The sequence below is a fragment of the Micropterus salmoides genome, unplaced genomic scaffold (genome assembly GCF_014851395.1).
Source record: "Micropterus salmoides isolate LMB-PRFRI ecotype aquatic unplaced genomic scaffold, ASM1485139v1 Ms_hic_scaffold_13, whole genome shotgun sequence".
Classification (NCBI taxonomy): Eukaryota; Metazoa; Chordata; class Actinopteri; order Centrarchiformes; family Centrarchidae; genus Micropterus; species Micropterus salmoides.
The window spans coordinates 12799881-12826016 of NW_024040374.1; the positions used below are offsets into that span (position 1 = coordinate 12799881).

The following is a 26136-nucleotide window of genomic DNA, read 5'->3' on the forward strand; positions in this document are numbered from 1 at the left end:
TCTCCAACTCAGCAAGACACTAGGCCTAGACACACGCTGAGAATTCACTGAGCATTAATGTCAACAACCATTGGACCAGAGAGTTGATTAAAGGATCTAGGTCCTGCAGCCAGCCAGCCAGACAGACTCACTTCAATCTGGATAACCCACTCTCTTGATTTACCGCCAAGTTTATCAGGCTGTCCTGAGTTGCCCACATAAAAACCTGGGCATGCGCTATATATGTCTGAATGTAGAAAACAAAATCTAAAGAAGAATCAACTTCCATGCTCAAATGTCTAAACATGGCCCCATACAGACAAGAGACACCAACACTTTAGCACAAAAATTGATGAAGGGATACCACTGAAAAGAACAATCACCACTTGAATGTGATCCTTGTTCTCTTTGCCTGCTAATGGTCTAGGAACTGAGGCTTATCCCCATGCAACACTTACTGCAAATCACACAGCTGATGACAAAAGTGTGCTAATTGACTTCCCCGGGCAACCCCAGCATGTCTGCTACAGACCTCCTGGTAAAGAAGACGCAAATGCTGGCAAAAGCTCAAGGTTGGTGAATTTAATTTCTCCTTTTGGATCCACAGATGGTAATTTAGATGTGCTGTGAATTAATTAAATGAAGAGCCAGTAAATGGGAGCGGGTTGACATGATTTACCAGCCTGGTGTCCATCAAGAAAGAATAGTCCCAAGTATTGTGTGCATTCTATGGCTTTGGTGGGTGGGTACTGAAGACTAGTCTATTGTCTCTTAAAGAGACATACTGAATATAATGTGGACTGATCCTGTCTTCACCAAACATACAAAATGTCGCATTTTATGTAGACGTTCACCCCAAGTTTTGTGGTACCTTGAGAGTGAAGGGACAGAACAGACTGACAAACTCCGATTGATTTTATGTGCAATGCTCTACATATTCAGCCACAAAGTAGCACATGGAATCTAACACGGAGATGCCAGACTGACTGGTGTGTGTGTGTGTGTATGTGTGTGCGGGCACTCACATCTGTCAAATGTTAGGGCTATGAAGCCCACATATAGACTGATTTCTTTGGATGATACAATCTATTGAAGTGTCTAACCCACACCAGCTACAGTTTTACAGTTTTGTTTTCTTTTAAAGTAAAATATCCACTTCAAGCAGGTGGTTGTCAGGGTGTGTGTGCCTCTGTGTGTGTGCTTCAGTGATGAGCATGTCTAAACACATCATCAAGTTCCCAACAGATGCTATCCCTCTTTCTCCCCCCCCCCCGCAATCTCCTCCATCTCCTTTCTAACCCTTTCACACTCTCTGTTGGTGTAAGTGTTATCGCTCCTCCTCGCCTCCTCTCTCCTGTTTCCATTTTCTTCCCCATCAACACCCCTCTCACTTCCCCTCCCCTTTTAATGTCTCGTCTCTATAATAAGGTCTCCATCAGTATGAAGGGCCACGGCGTACAGCTACTGAGGGTGTGACTGCTTGGAAACTGGGTCAAGGTTACTGAGTCTAACTGGTTCTGTATGCAGTTCTGACTGCACTGCTGCTGCCAGGCAATAACTCTGCCCTGCTGGGATTTGATTTTATCCCTTGTGAAATCAGTATAAGCAAAATACTGCTTCTGGCTGGTTCACACGACTCATTTTTTAAAATGTTTTTGATGTTGTATGTTTGGTTGATGTGTGTGAGCTTTGAGAGGCTTGGACTGTGAGAAAATGTTTTCATTATCCATCTCACGAGTGCTGTATCCCTAATTTATAATTCTATAATTTTAGTACAAATATGAATTACTGTTGATATTCTGTTAATAAACACTAGTGCCGCAACGATTAGTCGACATAATTGATGACGTCGATTATAAAAATGCGTCGTCGCAGAATTTCATTGTTGACGTGTTGTTACAGAGATGATGTTTAAGTGTGAAGATAGTAATTAAGAACATTACAGGTTGTTCATTTGTAACTGCAATGTACTTTTTGGGCACTGGGGGTAGTATCGCTTCCAATGTCTGCCATGACTGCTTGACTCGAAGACTACTCAGGAAGAAGAAGCAATCAAGTGAAAAGCAGAGAGTTTAGTACGCTATTTCATCACTAAATCGCAGTTTGGAAGTTTCACGAAAGTTAATGGATAATCAAAATTGTGCTCAAATGTTTTCGGGGTTGAGAAGCTCCACAAGCGCCCGCGAGTGGTGGTAGCTAAGTGCAATAGTTAATCATTGAATTATACTGTCTAGTCCTCTTCCCTATTTTCCCCCCGTCATTAATACTAGTATTTATACAGAATAGTAAATATTCTTCATGGAATGATAGCTAGTTAAATTAGTTAAATGGTTTGGTTAGGGTTAGGGGTTGACAAAAATAATTGTGACTAGTCAACTAATCAAAAAAATCATTAACAGATTAGTCGACTACAAAAATAATCATTAGTTGTAGCCCTACTAAACACACTTATTGGTCTATTTTCACATCTCGGCTCAAATACTCCAGGTCTCTATTTGATAACTGAATGAAGTGAAATTCTTTTCCTTTCCTCTAGCTTCAGGTGGAAGCAAGAAATATGATTTGGTAAACATTTCCCTTTCTATACTGAAAGAATATTTCCATTACTATTACAAAACTATTTTATCAGTATCGAGCAAGCAAAAGTAATAAATTCAACTCAGCTGACTAACATATTTAGTTTAGTGTAAAATGCTCACAACTGCAGGATGGAAACATAGCTACAACTGCACTGCAAACAGCATGTTTTGAAGTTCAGTCAGTTTGAACAGTCTACTGACGTTTGTCCTTTTAGTGACCTGTGTTCAGCCTGTGCTGACAGTTTCTCTGTCAGAGGACATGCTGAGCAGAGTCAATGCCATCCACACACATCAACTTTCGTTACTACCTATGCAGCTCTCAGGCAAAAATCACTGAGATAGATACATCAGGGACAAACACACAGCACGGATCGAAAGTTACTCCAAACCACCAGCCAAATTGTAGTACACTGTCTTTGTGGTAGACACTGTGTGGCAGAATAGTGGGAGTTACTGTTTAGGGATGTTGCGAGAATTTTGGACTTCAGTAGCCCCTGTGGCTATTTGATGAAAAGGTTTTCTGCCCTGACAAAAATACATGAATACAACTAGAAAACACACCTAGAACTAGATATGTTTCAGAGCCAACATAGAGACAGAGATGCATACATGTAGCATGTGTCTCTTTTCCCACAAATGGGACAAACCAAACAAAACCAACACTGGCTTTGAGCAAGAAGGGGGTCAAGAGAAGGATAAGGACAAGAATAAGATATATTAACAACCAATAGCAGCCCTGGCCAAGTAAAATAACCTGAAGCTGATACTAAATGAAAGTAGCTATTAGAAAAAAAGGATCTAGGACTGTTATATTAAAAGCAATAAAGCTTTCTGACTAATATTGGGAGAGTGAGAAAAGGAGCGAGTCAGTGAGAAACAGAGAGAGAGAGAGACAATGACTGAGAAAGGTCAGGAAACTGAGAGACAAAGTATGATAGAACATTTGACAAATCACAGACAGAACGAAACACAAAGGGATCAAAAATACGAAAGAAATAAAGAAAGACAAGGAAAGAGTTTGTGAGGAAAGAATGAAAAACACACATGTTGGGAGAGCAGAATGAGTGCAGCTCTCCAGGCTTGTGGTTGGTTAAGACAGATAGTTTGGATTGAATGGTTTTTCCACAGCGTGACTCACCACACTGGCTTACAGAGCAGCTCATTTCTCCTGTTTCATTTAGCTTTTCTCACTAGATACCACACCATATGGTTTTCTAATCTGTTTTGTTGAAAAACTCATGAATGAACAAACACAAAGAATCTGTATCAGTTTATGGAAACACTCATTAACTTAAGTATAACTCAACATTTTATTTTGTCTGTAATTTTGTAAATGTGCTAACAAAGACCTGACATTACCCCTCATTTTTTTTTCTTTTTCTTTTTGAAGAACCACCACTGCTACGAGATCAAATTTTTTTCAGATGGTGTTTTTTCTTATAACTACCACTGGCATTTCTTCTTCCTGCTGGCACACACTGGACACATTTCAAAGGCTAAGTTTCAACAAGTAAGTAGTTCAGCAGTTTAGATTCTGACATATATTTCTCCAAGACTGTAACAACTATTACACACTAACTGTAAAACCAGTTTCAGAGAGGAGAAGCAGAGAAAAGCTTTGGACACCAACCTAACAGAATCAGTATCACAATACAAGCATCAAGTCGCTCCAGAGATGTCTATTATGTGACATGTAGCATCTTTTGGCTAGAAAGAACTTAAAAAGTATCACTGGACTAAATTTACGAGACCAATTTCTAAAAATCAACAAGTTCACACCCAAAATTATTTCTGTACATTTGGAAAAATAAAACAATTGTTACTCATTAAATAACTCTAACAATTGTTACTCATTAAATAACTCTAGTCTGAGCAAATTTCATCATTTTGTTAGTGAAAGACTTAACAGTAACTTGCAAACTTTACAGGAACCATATATGGTTTTATACAGAAGTGAGGGTCAAAGTATTTCAGTTGTGAGAGCAACTATCTCATTTTGAAAATGAAACTCCAAATCTTGGTGTTGAATGCAGCCAGGTTTGAGCAGTTACCTTGATGGTGGAGGAGGCGTAGAGCATGTCCTCCAGGCTGAAGTGGCAGCAGCTGTTCAGGTTATCTTTGCAGAAGTCCTGTATGAGCTGCAGGTTGTACAGACGGTCGGCCAGTGTCATGTTCTCCTTCAGACAAACATCTGGGAGGGCAGAGGGAGCCATCAGGTGTCAGTATGAATGTGACGATTGAAGGGCTTCTGGTTATAACACACACCTCAGTGGTTTTCAGTGTACTGACGTTTTTTGTTGAAGATCATAGATGGGTGCAGTGTCTTAAGTACAGTGTGGAGGATATTTTAGTGAGGAGCTGCTGAGGTGTTCACAATGTGCACAATGGTTTGTGTAAAACTGACCAATCAGAACAGTGGGTTGCATGTTATCAACCTGTGGGTGGAGCTGTGTGTTAACATGTTTAAAGAGTAAACAGTGATGAGTGATTGATCTTTTGTCCCCGTGATGTTTGCAGTTCAACTGATTGTTTGTGTGTGTATATATATACTATAAATGAGGGTGTGTAATTGTTAGGCCCACTATCAACACACTTGAGCAAAGGGATGTAATTAGATTGCATCTTTTGTTTGTGACTGATCTTTGAACCATTCAGGGGCAGGGGGTCAAAATAACACAAATCTATCCCCAAGATAAAAATTATAATATCTTTTTCAGTTTCTTTTTTCCACACTGAAAATTTCTGAGGAATAAAAACAAACAATGTTTGCAAAACGAGAGAATCACTGTGCTCACAGTAGTGTTGTAGTACTCGAGACCGGTCTTAAGACCACATATTGATTGGTCTTGTCTCGGACTCGACTGCATTTGTACTCGGTCTTGAATTGGTCTCGGACATTGAGGACTCGGGAGAGACCAGTCAAGACCATAACTATATCAATAAATTGCTTTTGCATTGTCAATTTATTTGTTAACATCCTAACTTTGATTGGATGTAAAATGTATTGCTTCAAATGCAACCAATAACCCTAATTAAAAATGTGTTGTTAACGACAGTTAAGCATGGAAAAGGAGTGTTGAATAAAGATGCTTATGTTGATTTCAGCTCTTAGTGTTTGTATGTGGGTGTTTTAATGGGAATGTGGATCTTTCAGATCAATTTGAGTAGTACCTATGATCTCGTTCCACATTTTATCATATGTCATGTAATGTGGGGAACTGGTCTTGGTCTCAACTTGGTCTCAGCCCCTAAAAGTCTTGGTCTTGTCTCGGTCACGATAAACTCTGGTCTTGGTCTTGACTTGGTCTTGACTACAACACTAGCTCATAGCTCAGCTATGTGCCTTTTTGGTTTGAACATTTTTTTTGCATGTTGTTGAAATGTGTTCTGAAAACAGATGTTTTAAATGGGCAGAAACTGCTTAATAGCCAGAAACAGTTCAAAGTTGAAAAAATTCTGCATTTTCTTCTGACTTATCATTATTACTTTGATCAACAGAGCTTTTAAACTCCTGCTGAGAAATGATGGTCACCTTGTGCTATGCTGCTGGACCTCCTGCCCCAATTCAACACACAAACAAATCTTAGCCCACTCTAACTGTAAGCTCCTTACCCTCCAGTGATAGCAGCTGAGGGCAGTAGAAGTGCAGCAGAGCACCCAGGGCTGAGCCGTCTGTGCTGTCTTTTATCAGGTTGTCCACAGGGGGGATCCAGGGAACTGGCTGGGTTGAGGCCTGTTCCTTCCTGTAGCGAGCCTTCATAACATAAAACACATCCCTATAACCCAAACTGCATTTTGCAACATTACCCTGCGTACATCTACAGAACCTATTGGGCCAGACTTGTCCTATTGTTTCTTTTTTTAAATATTACTCACAGCTGCAAAATGAGTCATGTATAATGGCACAACCATCACAACAGCTGTATTTATTGTCTCTTTAAAGCAGCAACAAATATTTTAGAACACATCAAGGCTTCATAACTATTAATAGTGTATGAAGGTAACAGCCTTACAGAGTGTAGTAGTAGTAAACTGTTTTAATTGTTTGAAAGGAACAGTCACAGTGAGCCCAATGAGAGGTAACAAAACCCACTATGGCAAATATCAGTGCTGCACAAATACACCGGAAACGATTCACTGATTATTTTTCCAGATGTTGTGATCTTTAAAAAAACTCTCAGAACTGACATATCAACATGCAGCCCAGTGGCATGCATATATTGATGACGTTCCACTAAAATGCACACAAAAAATGTTTGAGGTGAAAAAAGACACAGATGTTATGAGAGGGTCTTCAGTGAGAGCTGACACAGAGCGTTCAAACAATTTCGTGCCAGATGCTGCCAGAAATCCCATCTCTGAAATGAAATTCTAATAAAACTAATCTTTCTTCAATTCGTTGGCTAATCCTTTGGGACCATTTCAGTAATTCCCCAAGGGTGTGTGGTTCCAGTAACAAAGAACTTCACGTTAGCAAATACAAAGAAGTCTGTTAGAGAATCTGAGTTCAAATACAGATTTCCAGATTAACCTTATACTAAACTGTAGTTCATAAAGACAGTAGATATAAAGGAGAACTGATTTATAATGTAATTCAACCTTTACGGCTTTATCTTAGTAGCAAATAATTACAGCTACATTTTCAGAATGTCTTTTCATATTATTGCTGTACAGTAATTAACATGCAGCACAAGGGAACACTTGTTAATCAAAACAGGGTCAGAGAAAGAAAAGCTTTGTTTATGTAACAGTGAACTCACAGGTTGACGCACACGTGTGATAAAATGATGGCAATCAAGACAGTGAGAGGTAGCAGGGAGTAGAGATGGTCACCATGGATACACAGATGCAAGAGCATAGCGCTGATTAGTTGACTTACAGGCACAAGCTTCATGTACCACTTGGTTGGAGACTGCAGCAGCAGAGCAAAAGAAAAAAACAACAACAACAAAGACATACTTGTTAGTGAGATTAGTTAGTAATGCAATTAGTAATACAAGCAAAGACATGACAGCTGTGAGATCAAAGGGAGAGAGCCTGCGTGTTATCAAGAGTGCAAGAAAATCAGCCCACACAACCCGAATAACCCTGAAATTATGTGTAATGTGGTGTCGAGCGCAAAGCGTGTATCTTCGGCTTTTTGGTGCTCATATGTCTCGAGAATAAGAGCTTACTTATGGCCAGACCAAATACAGGGGATGGGGACACAGTTTATTTAAAAAAAATGGCACTGCAACTGAACAGTGAACAGAAGAAACATTTCAAACCCCATATGAAACAAATGTGTGACAAGAAATTGCATCATTAGACCTACATGCAATTTGCAGTGAAGCCTAAATGGAAATGACACTTGTGTAAGATGTAGGCCACTGTCTGAGACAGGGTCAGGGGAATCCAAACATGTATGCCCAAACTGCATCAAAACAGGAGATGCAATGTTCTAAAAAACGGTGAGGCCTTTTGTTAATCTGCAAGCACGTCTGGTCATCATCGTCAGTTCAGTTTCATTTGTCATAAATGACTTCTTAACAGTCATTTAAAAAATTGGGCTGCAAACTGAGCTGCAAGTGAAAATGAAAGAAAATCGGTTTGATGTCTACAGGTTTGATCTCTCTAATGGCTCTAATGAAGAAAAGTTTATTATTATATATTATAAAATATTAATTTTATTATTGTTCAAAGTGTCCCCAAATCCCAAAAGTCCCATCTAAGTTCACTGCTGTTGTGTTGAATTGTGCTGAGTCAGGAAAAAAACTTATAGCCAAGATAAATATTAGAATTAAAGGACACTGTATGGCGCAAACAAAATCAGAAAATGTATCTTATTGTCGCTAAAGAGAAGCGCATCAGCTAAATACCTACAGTAGCTAAAAGAACCCAAATAACAATCCCGCTGCATAAATATAACCAAACTGTCAGCTATCCACTGACAATGTAAGCTGATTCCAAAAGAGGAGAGGCTTGCCTCAGTTAACAGTTAATTCCCACACTACCTAGAGGCATCAAAGAATCAAATGTGAGTGCCACTCAACCTGGCTGGCAAGTGCTCAGCTTCAGAGGCGAGCAAGCCACTTTGTACTGAAGCCTCCAACATAAATAACAAAGATCAGTTGTAGCTTTCTTGGATTTTCCTGATTTGATTAATGTCCCAGCTCTGAATGGTAATTTGACTCATCAGTGAGAGTTTAATGTCATCAGAGGAACACACATGATGTAATCTAAGATAACACATATTAGTTACTCAGCTGTATTTATCAACATGTGGATAGTGATGGTGCATACATCCTGCAGTGTATATCTTGAGGAATCCTGTATGAGCTAAGACCAACCCTGTGTCTGACATTGTATAGACCCTCCTGAGCTTCTTTTGTTGTTGTGCCACTGATTTTAGCAGATCTTTTTGTCACTTATGTTGTCATTACATACATTGATCAAACACAAGAAGGCAGGTTCCTGGACATCTGCTGTACATAGCAAGTTAGCTTATTCTGATGAACGTCTTTTTGAATAAGACAAGGACTCCTGACTTGAGGAAACAATTAGCTGTAGTGCACTGAAATTCAGCGATATTACAAAGGGTATCTGTAGGCAGAGAAGGAGACAGACAACAAACTCTGCCCTTACTTCACCTCTCCAGGCCAAACGACTTAACAAGCTGCAGTCCCCAATACATGAACTCACAAAGTCAACATGGACTTACAGTTGAACAGTTCGTTAGAAGAAGCGATGCATGGCATGAGAGATTAGAGAGACAGAACAGGGGAAGATCAGGCTTTGGGTTATGATCATTTATCTGGTTGTCACTGCCATTCTGTTTCAAAAGATCCTGTAGAATCAGAAATATATGTACCAAAAAGATTCTAGTATAAATTTTAAAATTATATATACACAGCGCATCAGCATGGTATTTGACTGATCATGATCTTTTCCTTCACTGTACATATTGTACACCATGATTAGTGTTTCTTCTGTCATAAGGTGTCTGCAAACCACTTACAACACATTCAGCATCTTGTTTTACCTGTTTTAAAATGAAATTATATATACTAATGGAAACCCACGGAGGACTAATATCTAAAATAAATAAATAAATAAAAAAGCTTCGTCAAACAAAAACACAACAGCTCAACAGATACCTATAAAACATTTTTGCAACATTATTCTAATCCTATCATTAGTGCTTATTATGAAGGATATTCCACCATTTATAATTTATTATCCGGAGAGAGTAACAAGGAGTGAGCAGGAGTTGAATTTGGAGTTTTGATAAAGGGAGCTCTGATGACACAAATGGCTACGAATGCCCACAAAATTAACTATTAAGGACCAGTGGTCAACCTGGACTTTCAATGACAGGTTATTCTGAATAACCTCATCATGCATTGAATAAGATGGAGGAGATGAAGACTGTCTAAGACTGCGGGCTAAGCAGGGTCAAACAGAGTTAAAATCTGTTTATAACCATCAATCAAACCCCCGGGGAGAGGTAAGGCCCTCATCCATCATCTTCTTACAGAAGAGCACACCCACTCACACACTTCAATCATCCTTCAACTCTCCCACTACCCATCATAGTTCATTGTCTAAAGCCAGACATGTCCGGTTGAGCTGCAGCTCAGCTTTTGAAACTTAAAAGGATTAGTCCTCTCTTCTCTGTCCCGATGTTGCCTTTGCAGTCCTCACCCTCCTCCTACCGTCCACCCACCCTCACCCCTGGTTACAGTGCAGTAGGTTAAAAAAAACACAGTTGCCCCGGTTAGCTTTATGTCTTGTCCTTACCGGGTGCGTTTCTCTCTTGGTCTGACTGAGACAGAAGCTGCCTGTGTGACTCACACTGCAGTCATGCTACAAAGACAGAAGGGGGGAGGTCTGGGTAGGTGGGGATTGATGGAGGGATAGAGGGAGGATAGATGGGGCTGCTAGACATCAGCAAAAAACAAAAACAAAACAGCAGCGCACTATTTTTTGCATATTGTTTGAGTTTCTTTGTGTTCTTCTGTACAAAGGTCACCTCCTACAAATGCTAATTGTTGACACATTCCCTACCTTGTTCTAACTAATTGACTGATTTATTGATTGTTACTGACATATCTTGACTCTTTTTGGGCCAATCAGCTGTTATTGTGAGGGTGGTGCCAATGAAGTGTTTTCAAGCAGACAATGTTTAGGCTTTGTTTGGTCTGACTGAAAAAGGGGATGAAATGAGTGATTATCTATGACAGTGGAGTCATAAGGAATACAGAAGACCAAAATGTTGTTATTTTGCTCAGAAAATACTACACATTTTTGGCCACTGAAGAAATATATATTTAGTCTGATTGCAGAGGCAGAATAGGAACAGAGAGAATCAAAGAACAATCCTGAAGTTTTAGGACCACCCAGTAGAAATTATGCTCATTATAGCCATTTTATAACTGATACACACGTGTAAAAATTATATAAACTGAAACACTGAAAGGCAAAACATCCAAAAGGATTCATTATTTCATCAAGTCTTCGGTTGGCTACTGCAATGCACAACACTGTTCTTCCTGATATCTGTAAAAATTATTCAAACACAGTCTTTACACTGTTTTAGTAGAAGCAAGATGACACACTGACTGATTTAGGCGATGGCGTAGCCTCTGCATAGCCCCGTAGCCTACACCGTCGATTTGACGCAGAAGTATAAATTTCACTTGAGGTGTACTTTAATTTATCTGAAAGAGTAGAACTGCATCATCCAATGACTTTCATCACAGTTCAGACCGGAACAATGTCACCCATAAGCACAAACATGTGAGCTGCCCTGAAGTTAGGGATGATGTTACTGAAGTGCCAACTCTCAGGCTTGGGGGCCAAACAAACAGATGTGTTAACACTCACATCATGAGCAGGCGTGGCTCCACATGTGAGACACTGACAGTGGCAAGGTGACTACACTGTAAAAAATACTCTATTGTAGCTTTAGAATTTTGGAAAGAGTTTTTCTTGTTTAGCAAGCATAAAAACCATCTAATGATGTGATGTCACTTATTTTTGATGCAACTTCACCTGTTAAACGTGTGTGTGTGTGTTCATGAGGGATAGCTGAGGCATGAATGCTGCGTCTGCACACTGACTGGTCAGATCAGCATCAAACACTGTGGAAGCCTGCACAGCTCTGGGATGGGAACCACACACCCACACCCACACCCACACACACACACACACACACACACACACTGCAGTGCGTCCATTTCAACTCTCTGCAGGCTAAACCACATGGGACAGGGTTGCAATATATTCCCTTCGGTGAACTGTCTAACTCTCTAAACAGGTCTACAGTGGAGGAGTGGAGTAGACTTCAAGGACAGGGAAATACTGAAATGTAAAAAATAATAAATTAATGACAGAAGAAAGAGGAGACTGCTGATGAGGAATGTGATGGGATCACTGAAACCTGCATCATTCAAAAACCACACAAACCTGAAAACCTGCTGTTGGTCCATAATAAATGATCTAGAGGTGCCCTCACTGCCAGACCATAATACCAAATGTAGCTTGACTATTAGCTCACAATGGTCATAAAGACACACACACACACACACACACACACACACACACACACACACACAAAAAGGGATGCACTATTATAGCGGCTAATATCCATGAATGTGGAGCGACATAATATGCATATAATTATCCATGACTGGTAAAGAAGAAGGGGCCCTGCGATGGACTGGCGACCTGTCCAGGGTGTAGCCGCCTTTCGCCTGATGTCGGCTGGGATTGGCTCTAGTCAGACTTTTCATCTCTAAATCTGTATTTGTAATTAAATTGGTGCCTGAAAGAGATATTCCTGAATGCATGTTAAATACAGAAAACACAGTCTATCTGTATGGTCTATACGTACAGCATAGGAGCATAGGGCACATCATTGTTTTGTGTCATATTAAGATTGAAATTTCCAAAAGATCTGTATGCCCTTATGCACTCGCATAGAAAAACATGGACGTGACTGTGAAATGTAGTGGCAACAAATAGCTTTAATGTGTTATTTTGTGAGATTTTATTTCCACCAGTGAGTGAATACATTATTCAGTGGATCAGTGAATGATTTATTGCCAATGCAGTGTCAAACTACAGAATCCAAATACAGATTACTTCTGTTACTCAGATACATAAACCATAAACACATCCCACACCAGCCTGTCTTACGTACGGCATTAGAAGTCACTGCTGATATCAGAGTCAGTTACATAACAGATTTGGACTGCGGGCAGGACTCTGGACATGGGTGACCTCTCACTAAATTATTGCTGGCCTAATTAGACCAGAGAGCAGTGATCTGCTGGTTATGGCACAAATGAAGTGAGTGATGCTTGTACACTCGTTAGGGAAGATAAACTAATTATGACTTTGAAGATGTAGCCTGACCTTCTCTGTCTTTTTCATTTAATACAGACTGAGCTTCATCTAAAGCTCAGACATATGTGAGTGAGATTTTCTTCAATGGTAGCTGGGTTTTGAGGGCTTAAGATCTGTCGAGGAAACCGGTCCCAGATATTAAAGCGACACAGAAGTCTGGGACAAATATGTGTCAGTCAAATGGAGAATGTTACGACAAATCCATTAACTGGAGCAAAGGATTTCACTTAGCTTGTTTGAAACTGTCCATCAAACTGGTGACATCTGTATATTCATGTGTGTAGTACCCACCCGAGGGCTCCCAGCAGGTTCAGCGCTCTGCGTCTCCCTCTTCCTCTGCTCCTGAGCCACGGTTTCTTTCAGATACTCATTTACCTGAAAGAGAGAGGTCAAATAAGATTAATATTCACTGTGCTGGCAGCAGCATCAATGAGCTAAATTTAATATAAGGAACAGACTATGACTAATACTTGATCTTTAGCTCATACTGCCTTCATATAAAGATTAATAGACCAAAAATCGAATTCTTTTTGTTACTTAATGTGAGGCTCAATAGTTAATTGTACAAGTTATTATTGGAAGTTTTAGTTTCCACAGAAATAACAGTGCAACAGTAGCATATCCATCCATCCATCCATCCATCCAACGTCAACCGCTTATGCTGCGTACAGGGTCGCGGGGACAGTAGCATATGGGCAATATTAGAATTTTAAATTTAATATGGTTATAAATTATAAAATAATTATGATTATGTACAGTATAAACACTACTTTATTTTTTATCATTACTTTAGCATTATGGTTTAAAGACTAAATGTATTTAATTGTGTAATTTAATGTTGTTATGTGTTAAGTTGCTGTCTCTTCCATAAAGGACCATAATAGAAGTCTGTGTTTAAAGGCATACATTGTAGGAGTTTGGGGATTTTCTGAATCAGTTGAAATTTGAATGTAACCACACTGAAGTCTACTCAAGTGGAGCTGAATTTAATCAGATCTAATCTCAATCAAAGTTGTCCTGTACTTTGGACATCTTACAATATGCCTCCTCTGGATGAAGTTAAAGCAGGAATCAGCTGCTAAGCTGGTGAATTTTGGAACTAGAACACAAGGAGGCTCAAGCAGAGAGCCATATGTTTAACCAGTAAGGCTCCACGACCACACCTGTTAGCTAGAGTGTGTTTCGTGTTTTTATAACTCAGTGGGGACTGAATGCACACTAACCGGACTTGTGTTGCTGTGGGGACAAAAATAGACGTCCCTATGGGAAGAGACTGCTTTTTGAGGCTTAAGACTTGGTTTTCAACTTCGGGTTAAGATTAATGTTAGGGGCTAGGAAATGCATTATGTCAATTAGATGTCCCCATGGGGATAGAGGAACAAAAGTGTGTGTGTGTGTGTGTGTGTGTGTGTGTGTGTAAAGCTCAGTGCTGGCAGCAGTGGAGTGTTCCTATCAGAAGAATGTAAACAGACTGGGGCCTGTAGCACTGTATGGAGGAGCCAGAACCATCTGCACGTGTATGTATGTTCAAAGGCTATTAGGCCACGTTTTCTGATGTGTAATGTGTACTGTAGTAATACATTTTATGTAAAGTTTTGTAGAATGTGCATTTGTTTCCTTGTGGCTTCTACAAAGATTTTACACACATGGACGGACTTGGACTGGGCTTAGTCTGTCTATTATAGCTGACTGAAATAAAGCTGACCACAGCTGCTACACTAAAATAATATAATTAGTCTTGGTTTCAGTGGACATTTCTATTTTCTTAGGGTCCAAATAAATAACAATTATCTAATTGGTTGAAATCACCATAATTGCTAGTTTATGAAAATGCATGTAATGATATAGATACAACATACTGCTTAACAGCAGCCTCTAAACAATATTATCAGTACCAACATATAAAGCCCTTGTCAGTTGATACATAAATGTGTGTTTTAACTGTAGCAGTGTTTCCCATAAGTTCATTTATTTGTGCCGGCCCACCACAATATCAACGCTGACCGCCACAGATTGATTTTAGATTTTTTTTACTAGGCCTATTTAAAATTGTATCTGATTGCAGAGCGCCGTGGCGTGTTTGCGCAGCACATCCTCTCGCTCGTCCGTCCCTCTCTCTCTCTCTCTCTCACTCTCCCTCACGAACACTGCTGCATGCTGTCAATGTCGGAGACCCAGCTTAAAAAAGTTTTTAGCAAGCATGTAAGGAGCCTAGCTAATAAGGAGAGCTAAGTTAATGTTAGAAAACACCTGGGTTTTCGACGCTAGCACGATGTATATAGCTGGTAGTCAATATTGACTACACGCGACCCCCACCCGCCGCCACAGTTACACTGTCATTCTGTGTGAGTTTAGAGGGGAAGGCCAGAAGCCATGAGGAGCTGGCATCCAATGCCTTGTGTCATAGCTAATGAGAACAGGCACCTCTTACATGTGATACTCTACTGCATGTAAGATGTGGAAAATGTTAAATTACGCCATCATTAAAGGAGAAAGCACAACGATTTCATGTGACTTCACCATATTCTCATCTTTCTGTTACCTTGCACATGCAGTGAGTCCTTACATGACACATGTAAACATGAGGCAATCCTTGTATCAATAACACTAAAAAGGTTATAAAGGCAGTAAAAGTAGCAAAAAAAAAAAAAAAAAAAAAGACAATCCCACTTTAATTATAGCCAGGAGGATGTTTTCTCATGTGCTGTGAGTTCACCTGCACATGTCATATGGCACAACCTCAGGGCATGAACACAGATTTAAATGGTATTTAGGTCAGTGTTTTGGACCGTAATATCTTGCAACCACACTAAGCACTGTGGAATTTCAGGGCTCAAGCTCTTTGAACCCAGTACTGGTGAAATGCCCCTGAGCCCCTGAGTATCTACAGTAACTTGCGTACAGTAGCAGCCTGCTCCTTGGAGAGATCCTGAACAAGGGGACACATTTATGGTATGTTACAACCACAATGGACAGTAGTTTACAATATGTCCTTGTAGTTACATAATATTTATCGATTTTAAAAGATGTAAAGAAATGCACATATGATGAGGAAAAGTTGACACCGACCCTTCATAAGGTGATTTGATGATATAGTTCTGAGACATAGTATGACCTTTGCTTCCATATGATTGCTTTTGTGACAAAATACTGTTCAATCAAACATTGACTCATTAGGCGGCTTACAGAAAGCCAAATGACAACTCTTCTTATTCTAATTACAACCTGTTTTCATATATCAACTTAAGGATACAAAGACTAGTGGAACATAGGCTGATTTAAAGTGGGGCAGGACTTCAGCTGTCAATAACATAATTTAAACACAATACACACATACATATCATTACCCACCTTGTTGATCCAGGTGGATATGGCGTCCTCTGTGTCATAAGGTGTTTCCACCTCAGGGTTGCAGGAAGAATACTGACGAATGCAGGCCATCACCTTCTCCACGCTCACCGTCTCCACTGTGTACGCCATCATCAGAGTGTCGATCAATGCCAGGTGAGCGCTCTGGAAGAGGTCACAGTTCAGAGAAAGATTTAGAGGGTGAAAATGAGTAGCTTTATAGGTAGCTGGTGATACCAGCAAATGTATATACGTATTTTAGCCAATGCACTTAGTCATTACCACTAAACAGTAAAGTAAATGCATCAATAAAAACCTATAGTCCTGTATCATCACCTTCAAAGGTCAAACCCAGTTGCAATGGTCAACACCTTGGCCAAATGTAAAATGTAAAACAGTGACAGATGAAAACGTAAGTCAAGTTTGTTTCCTTGACACTGCATCAAAGAGACAGATCTGACCACTTTGCTCTGAGATGAATTGAACCTCGGACAATGACAGCATTTTAATCTCAGTAACAGATTTAGCTGTCAGACTACAAGAAAACACAGATGCATAAAAAGATAGTTTCCCGCATGTTATTGATTGCAGACAAAAACAAAGACCTATCAGGTCCACTAAGACTGAGACAGAGACAGAGACATGATCAATCAAATAAGAAGACACAGTACAAATATGTATTTGAGCATGTTAAATTGGCTAATTAATTTCAAGACATGAAAATGGCACATGCAGTCTGCAAAAGGGAGACAACAAAATATTTGTATACGCTTTTAAAGATTCTTATAATTCTGTTTTCATCAGTCAAAGCAAAAAGAATTGCCAGAGGAGTTGTCCCAGTTTATACCAATGAAATTGAAATTTGGAAGTAAAGAAGAATTACTGCCTTAGGTGAGTGGGGAGCAAGGCATTGAAAGAGCAGTGATTTATAGGATTGGACCAGAACTGCAATATCCTCCACTGTTCTGTACATCTGAAACTCTGTCTTCAGTCAAATATTCCCTTGCGGTTGTTGCCCTGGAAACAAGTGCATTCATCCCTGGTTACAAGACCCAGTTTGCTCGCCGTGACTGCTAGTCTTTGAGAAGCTTGAGTAAGACATCTTACTGTCAACAGAGTCCAATTATTAGAATTGGTGTCCATTGCAACATAAGGCTTGATAAAGAATTAAGTACTTCCAAACCGCTGACCCCTTGTTTTTAGCTTGCTCCATGCTACATCTTAGCTCTGCTAGCAAAATGTTCGGGTCTTCCCGGCACACTGCTGGCGTATCGCACAGTATATGCATAATTGAACTGATTGGCCCCATAGATCAGCTCACTTGTTACCGATACCTGATCCAGCAATTTGAGTCAGTATCGGGCCAATTTACAATATCAGTATTGGATTAGTGCATCCCTAAACAGTACGTAACTGAGGACTGTTTTAACCAACTTACATGTCCTACCTTTCATTGGGTAGGACTTATGCCATACCTTTATTACGCACCCCCACCATCACATATTCCTCAGTCCTTATCAACAATGTTGCCTTGTTTCTTGTCGTAGTTTAGTTTATGTTCCCTGCAATCATTACTAGTCGTATCATGGGTCTGGTTTCCAACAAAAAACATTGAGTACAACCTCTAACCATGGACAAACCAGTCCAACTTTTGAACATGATATAGATGAAAACAACCTATGTGTACATTTAATGCTCTCATACTGAGGCAAAAAGTCACAGGGAGGAGGTTGTGGTGTTGGATGAGTGTACAAAGTATGACTTTGACACCTGTGACGTGTTCACTCAGTCAACCTTTGCTTCCTTTAACTACGACTGATCTTTTGTGGCCAGGATTTTCCCCCAAACATAACTTCCCTATTCATGAACATTGTCAATTGCAATGTGGGTAGTAAATTGAGCTAAATGTGGAAAACCTTAACATAGGGCTGGACAATAAAACAATAATCATCGCGATATAATTTTTTTCAATAACAAAATAACAAATATTCAATAAATATGTTTGGCAGCAAGTGTTGACTATAAAGACTACAGTTGAGTTTTAACCACAATTAACCATCAGGTTTCTTCAACTTTCACTCAGGAGCAAAATAACGATTTGATACTTATTATAATTATCGATATCGAAAGATATGAAACTTTCTATTGTGATAACATTTTTGGCCATATCGTCCAGCCCTATCTTAATTTAAAATATCACATTGTGCAAACACTGTAATCTACGTATTGTACTTCTCCTACATTTAGCTCCTTCTATTAGTCTATACTTTCTCCACCACACACTACCCAGGAATTTAACCACCAAATATTTATACTTGGGCGGCAGCTTTTCCATGATCTAACCCAATTAATCAAAGTTAAAGTAAAGTTAAAGTGGCTTCTTAAAGATCAACAATGATGCAGTGCAGCAGAGCCAGAGAAAAGGAACAAATGAAAAACACCACTTGGAGGTTTCATGGTGAATTTTATTCTTACTGTATAACACATGAAAAACATTGTTGCTACATTGTTGTACAACAGCTGGTAGGCTGTGATTATGTGCTTTGTGTGATGACAGCTAGAAAAACACCAACATCGATGCTGGAGCGATTTTTTCCCACTCAAAATATAAAGTTAGCAACTATAAGTGTATTTTAGCTCTGAAATGAATTTGCTGTGTGACATTGCATTAGCTTAATTTCCACTATCTCTGATATGGCAACCCAGCAGCAAACCAATCCCCTTTAATAATACGCTGCCAAGATGTTTCCTATTGGCCTTTATTTAGCCTGTCCAAACAGTGTAAAACATTAACCCAGAGACACACAAACAACCAAATCAACACACATACTGTACTGTCCTGTTATCAGTTTACAGAGCACAGTTCCAATTTAGCCCATCAACTCCAGGCAAGATCAATTTTAAAAAGGCCAAGGGATCTGTGTCATTCCTCAAAGGCTTTCCCTATTTCCTCCCCTCTGCTCAGCAATTTGAAGATATTGGTTTGGATCACCTGTGGTCTGACAAGATAAAATGACAACAAGGAGAACAAATCTTGTTTACTACACCACAGACCCACAGTCTCCAATGATATTGAATGACACCAGTGTGGGAGGAAGAGCCTAGCGTAAAACCACATGCTTATTCTAGGATTCAGCTGTTTTGGACATTGGGATCATGCATACGTTACTGTAAAAAAGCAACTTCTTTCAGCACTTACAAGTCAGAGGTGTAAGCAATTAGCAGTAGTTTGGATAGATTGCATAAACCTTTTTGAAACAATATTTAAAAAGGGTGAAACCCACAGTTTCATCCCCCCTGTCCAAACTCCACCAGTTTAAAAAGGTTGTTCAATGGATGAAGAGAGCAGGGGAGAGAGGAGCAGAACCCACCACAAAGACGTGACACAAGAGTGATGCAGACGAATGAGGCAGTTTACACACAGTCAGGTTTGTTTACCTAGAAATCCTTAAGAAATGTATAATTTAGAGCATCACTTATGAAAGCATTCATAGCTTTCATTTGACCAAAAACTTGTTCAATATTTCGATTGTGATATGTTAACATCAATTTTGCTGTCTCTTGACAGTCTCACAGAAGCATCATGATGTTGAAGAACTCAAAGGGTATCTATGGATCATACTAAAGAGATTAATGAGTGCTTGAGTGGCATAAGCAGTTGTTGACTTGCTGCAGAGAACGCAACAAACATGGGTTTCTGAAGGCTGATGAGAGGCTGACATTTCTGCATGTCAATTTTTATTTGGCATTTCAACCTTGGACTTTATGGCAGGATAGAATGTCCTAAGGTCAAAATGGCACCAGAGACACTAACAGTCAGTTTATGAGCTTCAATGTAAAGAGGTTTAAAGGTCCTGGGCACTCGGTGCTCATGAAAGATATGTGTGTAGCAGGTAGTGTACTGCAACAAAATGAGTTCTGAGTAAGAGCATTCATAGATCAAACGCCTTGCTTGAGGGTATCTAGATGGCCGCAAGAGGGGGAAAGGTTGCTAATTCACTCCATTTGATTATTTCCTCAGGATTAAAAATGGTGACTTTCTGACTACGAGACTGCTTCTCTGACCTATTAGTTTCTGCTTCATCCAAGATACTGCTGTTATCATGCTGACTATGAAAACTAAATTAATGTTTCAGCCGGCTGTTATTTTAATAACATTTTGATGAGTGAATTGCACACATCCATACATTCATGTCATTGCATTCAGTCATTCTGTCCACACAAAGAAACATACACACTTTTTTTGCTTTTTCATCTAAGCTGATTACGTCTATAAATCGTTTTGATTTCTCATGAGGTAAGAAGAACCTCCTTCACGCTCAATATCCTGTTTTATTGTACCGTGACATTGCTGGCTCTCTGTATTTCCACCCGGGAAAATACTGTTCATCTTTAATACGACCTATTGGTGAAAAAGGAGAGATGAAAATCCACCGTAGAAGCCTGATTTAACATCGTACAAAGGAAGTGCAAAAACAAACCCCAGCGACCTACAAAAGACAGTGTGTCGTGTATTTCACCTCATCATTGTGTGTCTGTTCTAAATAAACTAAAATCTCTGTTGTTAGAGCTCTGAGCTGCTAGTTGTGGCCTGAACCAGGTAGATACACAATACTTTACTACCTCACCATTACTGTAGAGGATCTCTGAAAAAAAATGTTTCTGTGAAATCATTAGAATCAACACACTGACTTTATTCCGCTGCAGACTTCTGATGAATTGAGGTAATGACTGCAGTAATGTCTTTACCAACTTACAGTAAAAGCTTTAAGGGACTTTAACGGGTCATGGCTAATGATCAGTATGTGCCTGTTTTAACTGGAGTGCAAGGCTTCATTGATTATTTATGATATCCCCCAAAGTTTTTAAAGAATTTCCATCATCCTCCCCATCCCAACATTAGCTCAGGGGTGATGCAATTTTGAAATGCAGTCTCCTTTTAGGTCTGGACAGGAGAGTTTTTTTTACTGCTCTCCCAGAGGCTCCATGCTGAGGCATATGTCTAAAAATTGAATCTGTCTAGCTTCAGGTAGCTTCACGCCAACTCAGCTGGACATGGAAAAGCTCTTAGCTGTACTCTGGTCTTCACTGAAGGTCACCACAAGTACTGTAATGTTAATGGAAAAAGCAGTACCTGTGAAAGATCGTCTATTCTATTCCTGATTTAGGAATGTTGTAAGGAAAGACAAATGATAACAAACAACAAAGTTCAAGAGCTGATCTTTTCATATTTAGTTTCATCCTTACGGGCTGCCAGGATATATGGCAACATAACAAAACTATTTAAATAATCACAGGAAAGTATTTGATAGCCAACACAACACTGTTCTATGGCTCCTTACTTAGTCCATAGAGACTGAGTTAACTCTCTTTCAAGAGATTGAAAGTCAAAATAGCAGTGCAGTTTACTGAAAATACAAACAGCTCAATAATATTTTACTTTTTTTTTTTTTTAACTAAAAAACTAAAACGCCAACCAAGAGTTGAACTAAACTATTGCTATGGCTGTGTATGAAACGGCTGTCTCAGAAGGTGTGTAAGAGGACATCAAGTGCTGTTCGAAATGGAAGAAAGCAGCTTTTCCTGTCTCGTAAGATCCCGTCAAACTGCCCCGTAACGGTCAGTTTTGAAGGCAGCATCAATGCTGACTCAAATTCATCTACAAATGTAAGTTTTCGAAAGTGTTTTGTACTTTTTTTGCTTTGATTTTTGAAAGTTAGCGAGAACTAAGAGACTAGACACAGCAAAAGCCGTTAAATTTCCTTTCCCATGATTATTTAGATCACATCTCAACTCAAGAAAAAGAAAGATATTGACACAAACTGCAAGTATTGGGCACTGCGATCCATTTACAGCATCCCCTGCCGTATTTCTGCCATTAAAAACCGCCTGCCATAGCTCGACTTCGGTGATGTTTATGTTTACCTTGTGGAGATCCCTCACTACACTGCAGCCAAGGCTTTCTTTATCGGACAGAATTCTATAGAAACACAGCCGAGGCTTGTCTCCTAATCGATTAGTGCATTACATAGAAGCATTAGTTGCACAACAACTATCTGGCATTTAGGCAACACAAAAGTTAACAAACTCAAAGTAACATGTATCACTTGCTTCCTAGTTGGCGGGCAGCGGTCTTTTGACCTGAAAGGGGGCGTTCTCCTTGGAACGTGATGTCACGTGAATTACGGTAGCGAGGCAACAAGGCAACTGCCTTCTGTTTCGAACAGAGCCTTTAAGTTACTGAATTCTAAGAATGACAGAGACCTGCAATTTGAATTTAGACAAATTCTCCCAAAATAAAAAAAAAAATCTTCCCTTTTTGTGTCTTTTTTTTCTCTGCAGTCTTTTCTTTTCGAATGGAGAGATGGCATAACTCCTTTAACAGCTTGCCCAATTGTGAGCAGAAATAAAAATACTCTCACACACCATTGCACACATGCCTATGCACACTTTTAGATGCACAAAATACCAACTATGAGGTCTGGCATCAGTTGTGGGAAAGGAGCTTTTAAGCAGCATACCTTCCCCATCCATATGCTCCAAACCGAACCAAGCAATTATATGGAAACCTCAAAGCTAACCTTAGAACACTATCTGGAGACAGGATCATGGCTACCAGCCGGCGTCGACCTACCCTGGAGATATGCCTGCGCTCCAAATCCTTCCATTATGTTTGAAAAGGCCCTCTGTGTTGAAGCTAGTGACTTAATTTAAAGGGAAATACCACTCATTTTACATGAACATGATGGACATTCAGCTGTTGTTCAGACTAAACCTCTGTGAGGATACAGATCAAATTTCAAAGTCTCACAGAAGTGACCACAGATGGAAATTTGCTATCAGCTAAATGTGGTAAATAATAATTTCTCATTATTTCAAAAAAATATGTATTCTCATATACTGTCTTTGTTAAATAAAACAACTTTCTTTTCTCTTTATGTCATAGTCTCCATTTCACAGTATATGAGAAACTACTGCACCCTAAAACTGGGTCTTGAACAAAGCAGAGCACAGTGCTGCCAGATTATAACAGGTGCCGGTTCAGGATCATGGTTCTCTGTCTGGTTGCACACTGACTGTGCTAAACACGTCCTTAAGTGGAGAGAAAGAGAGGGAAGTCCATCCAAAGATTAATATGTTTACTTTTCTTGTACCTGTCAGAACAACAAAATCCTGTTTGATGTTAAATTCATTAGTGAATCAAAACTGCAATTAAAACACATGCTACAATAGTATAACCAATAATAATTCTTGTTTAATATAATCTCACAAAATGGGATTCCTTTATAAAGCTCTGCACATAGCCAAATCCGTAGCAGCATAAATTCATTACAGATTAAGTGCTATTGCAGCCTCACTGATCCTTACATTTGTAATGTCAGTAATAAGGAAAACCAGGTGAATATTTTAAGAGTGAGAATGATTTGCCACAAAATCCCCTGCTCTAAATTCTAAAGAGAAAATGACTTGAAATGATTTTTTTCTATGAGTATAATAAGCTTACTGAACCATTACATGAGATCAGGAGATGTTGCATTTAAACCTAACATGGTTCAAGATCTGCACATTCTTCTTTTCATGCATGACTGCTGCAGAGACTTCTCACACTATGAAAAAAAAGTGAGGGAATCTCTATGTGTGTATAATCTATTTACATAACTGTACCTAGTTCCAACACTCTTGCACTGAAAAGGACATCATTCGTAATTGGTTAGTTAGTTTAGTATTTACTGCAGTAAGTGAAAAAATCAGTCTATAGGCAGGTTACTTCACCAGGCACAGCTGTCCGGTACTCACCTGTGATCTCGCCTCCCAGTCTTCCTGTCTCCAGAGGAGAACAGAGATGCCAATCCATACGGTAGATGTCTGAATCATTCTTAGTCCTCTCACCTGGGGTCAATTTGCCTTGGGTAAAACTACAAGAAGATGTTTCCTCTGAAAACAAAGCTCCAAGGCTCACAGGGGCACACTCTTTTCACTACAATAGACATATTTTTCACTAAACTTGATTTTTTTAGCCTTTATTTGGATGGTACAGAGAGAATTGGAAATGAGGAAGAGAGAGGGGAAGACATGCTGTGAAGGGCCCCAGGCTGGAATTGAACATGGGGCCTAGGCTATGAGGACCTCTATGAGGAAGTCACCTGCGCTCCCACTCAGTGCTTTTTGAAAAATATTTCTGAATATTTTGACAAGTGAAATAACAAGTTTTTTTTCAGTGCAAAACATCTAACAATTGCTGGCTGCTGACCTGGAACATTAGCTTAAGTATGTTTTCCTCTCTGTTTAAAGGCCTCTAGACAAATGTGCTCCTGTGCTTAGGGTTGAGCAGAGAAACATCCCTACAATGCCTGAACCCTCATCGTGTGGTTTTTCTTTGCAGATTAAAAAAAAACCCTATACATTAAATTAAAAACACAAACAAGCAAAACATAATCTAACTAGCCAGTTCAGGAAGATGCTCAGGACATCACATTATGTGCCCGCTGCCTACCCATCCATACTGTACTGCCCGGGAGTCGCCGCTGGCATTAAGCTTAACATACTGGCTGTGACTTCGCAGAAGCCCATGGGGACAGAAAGTACTTGGATGGGCTTCCCTTCCACCCTGCTGCTTCAGCTCTTCTTTGTTCGTAAGATCAAGGACAGAATAAGGACAGAATAAGGACAGAGGAAGCTAGTTTGATGTTGAGAAGTATTCTCTCTCTGCCTGGCACTCAGGTTAGCTTTCTGTACTTCACCTTATGTCTGTGTGGATGTGCGTCTTTGTGTGTGAGGCAGTGTCTCTGAAACGCCGTCTGCCGGCTTGTACGATTCCAGCATTTCAGTGTTCTCTGCCTCAGAATGTGGCAGTGTTCTCGCAGTACATAGCTACACAAGCACACTGCACATATAAGCACACACTGCGCATACGACATATGCAAGCATAAGCACCCCCCACTCTTGCACCCACCTACACACACACACCCAGCCTACTGGAGTGTAACCATGGAAACGGAGCGCCTGCCCAATAGGGGTTGTGATGCAGGCAGCAGAAGAGAGGGAGACTAACAGGAGCAAGTGTATTCACCTCTATCCCTCCATGCTGTACCGGAGTAGATTAATCAATCTGTCAGTCAGTAGAAGTAAATATGATATGCATATGGGTGGAGATTTTTAAGTGTACTTTTTCGGTTGCATAGTGTTTGTTTTTTTTTTACCTCTACAATATTTCAATGTTTCTTTTCTTAAATTTACAACAATATTTTGATATATTTATATATTTTTGAAATATTTTAAATATTATTGTCTTTGTACTACTACTCTTTGGGATGAATTTATTTCTGATTGAGTTTTCATTGTAAACTACTTGAATTGTTAATTGTTTTTAAATGCTTGAAATTATTGGGTTGGATATAAACCACACCTGCCATCATAGAGGCCATCAGCCCATTGGTAAAGTCTACGTACATGGCTGTTGTAACCAGTTTAATATTTTAACCTGATAAAAATCCTACTGGGATCACAATGTTAAATGTATGGTTTGTAATCAGTTTCCAGGCATTACTCTTTTTCACCCCTGACTTTTTTGCAGCACATTTCATTAAGAAACTTCTATTAACTCTGTTGCTTGTTGTTTTTGGCACCATAGATAAGATTCTTGCCTTTGGTGTGGGAGACCTGGGTTCGATTCCCACTGTAAGACATCCACCATTGTGACACTTAACCCCTAGTTGCTCCAGAGGCGTGCGACATGTATAGCAATTGTAAGTCGCTTTGGATAAAAGCGTTAGCTAAATTAATAAATGTAAATGTATTAAAAACATGGCTTTTACAGTTGCATCTAATACACTTTGGGATA

General features: G+C 39.6%; 1 protein-coding gene across 7 annotated transcripts in view; it reads right to left on the bottom strand.

Annotated features, from left to right (window-relative positions):
- Positions 1-26136, bottom strand: part of camsap2a (calmodulin regulated spectrin-associated protein family, member 2a) — a 51491-nt gene that overhangs the window by 14354 nt on the left and 11001 nt on the right. For 4 of the 7 annotated variants that reach the window (XM_038715628.1, XM_038715627.1, XM_038715631.1 and 1 more), the window contains exons 3-7: positions 16299-16460; positions 13239-13322; positions 7438-7470; positions 6171-6312; positions 4610-4749 (exon numbers count right to left, since the gene is read on the bottom strand). In XM_038715628.1, coding sequence (XP_038571556.1) covers positions 4610-4749; positions 6171-6312; positions 7438-7470; positions 13239-13322; positions 16299-16460 — 561 coding nt within the window. The remainder of the gene's footprint in view (positions 1-4609; positions 4750-6170; positions 6313-7437; positions 7471-13238; positions 13323-16298; positions 16461-26136) is intronic. The other 3 variants (XM_038715633.1, XM_038715629.1, XM_038715632.1) reach the window with 1 other exon arrangement.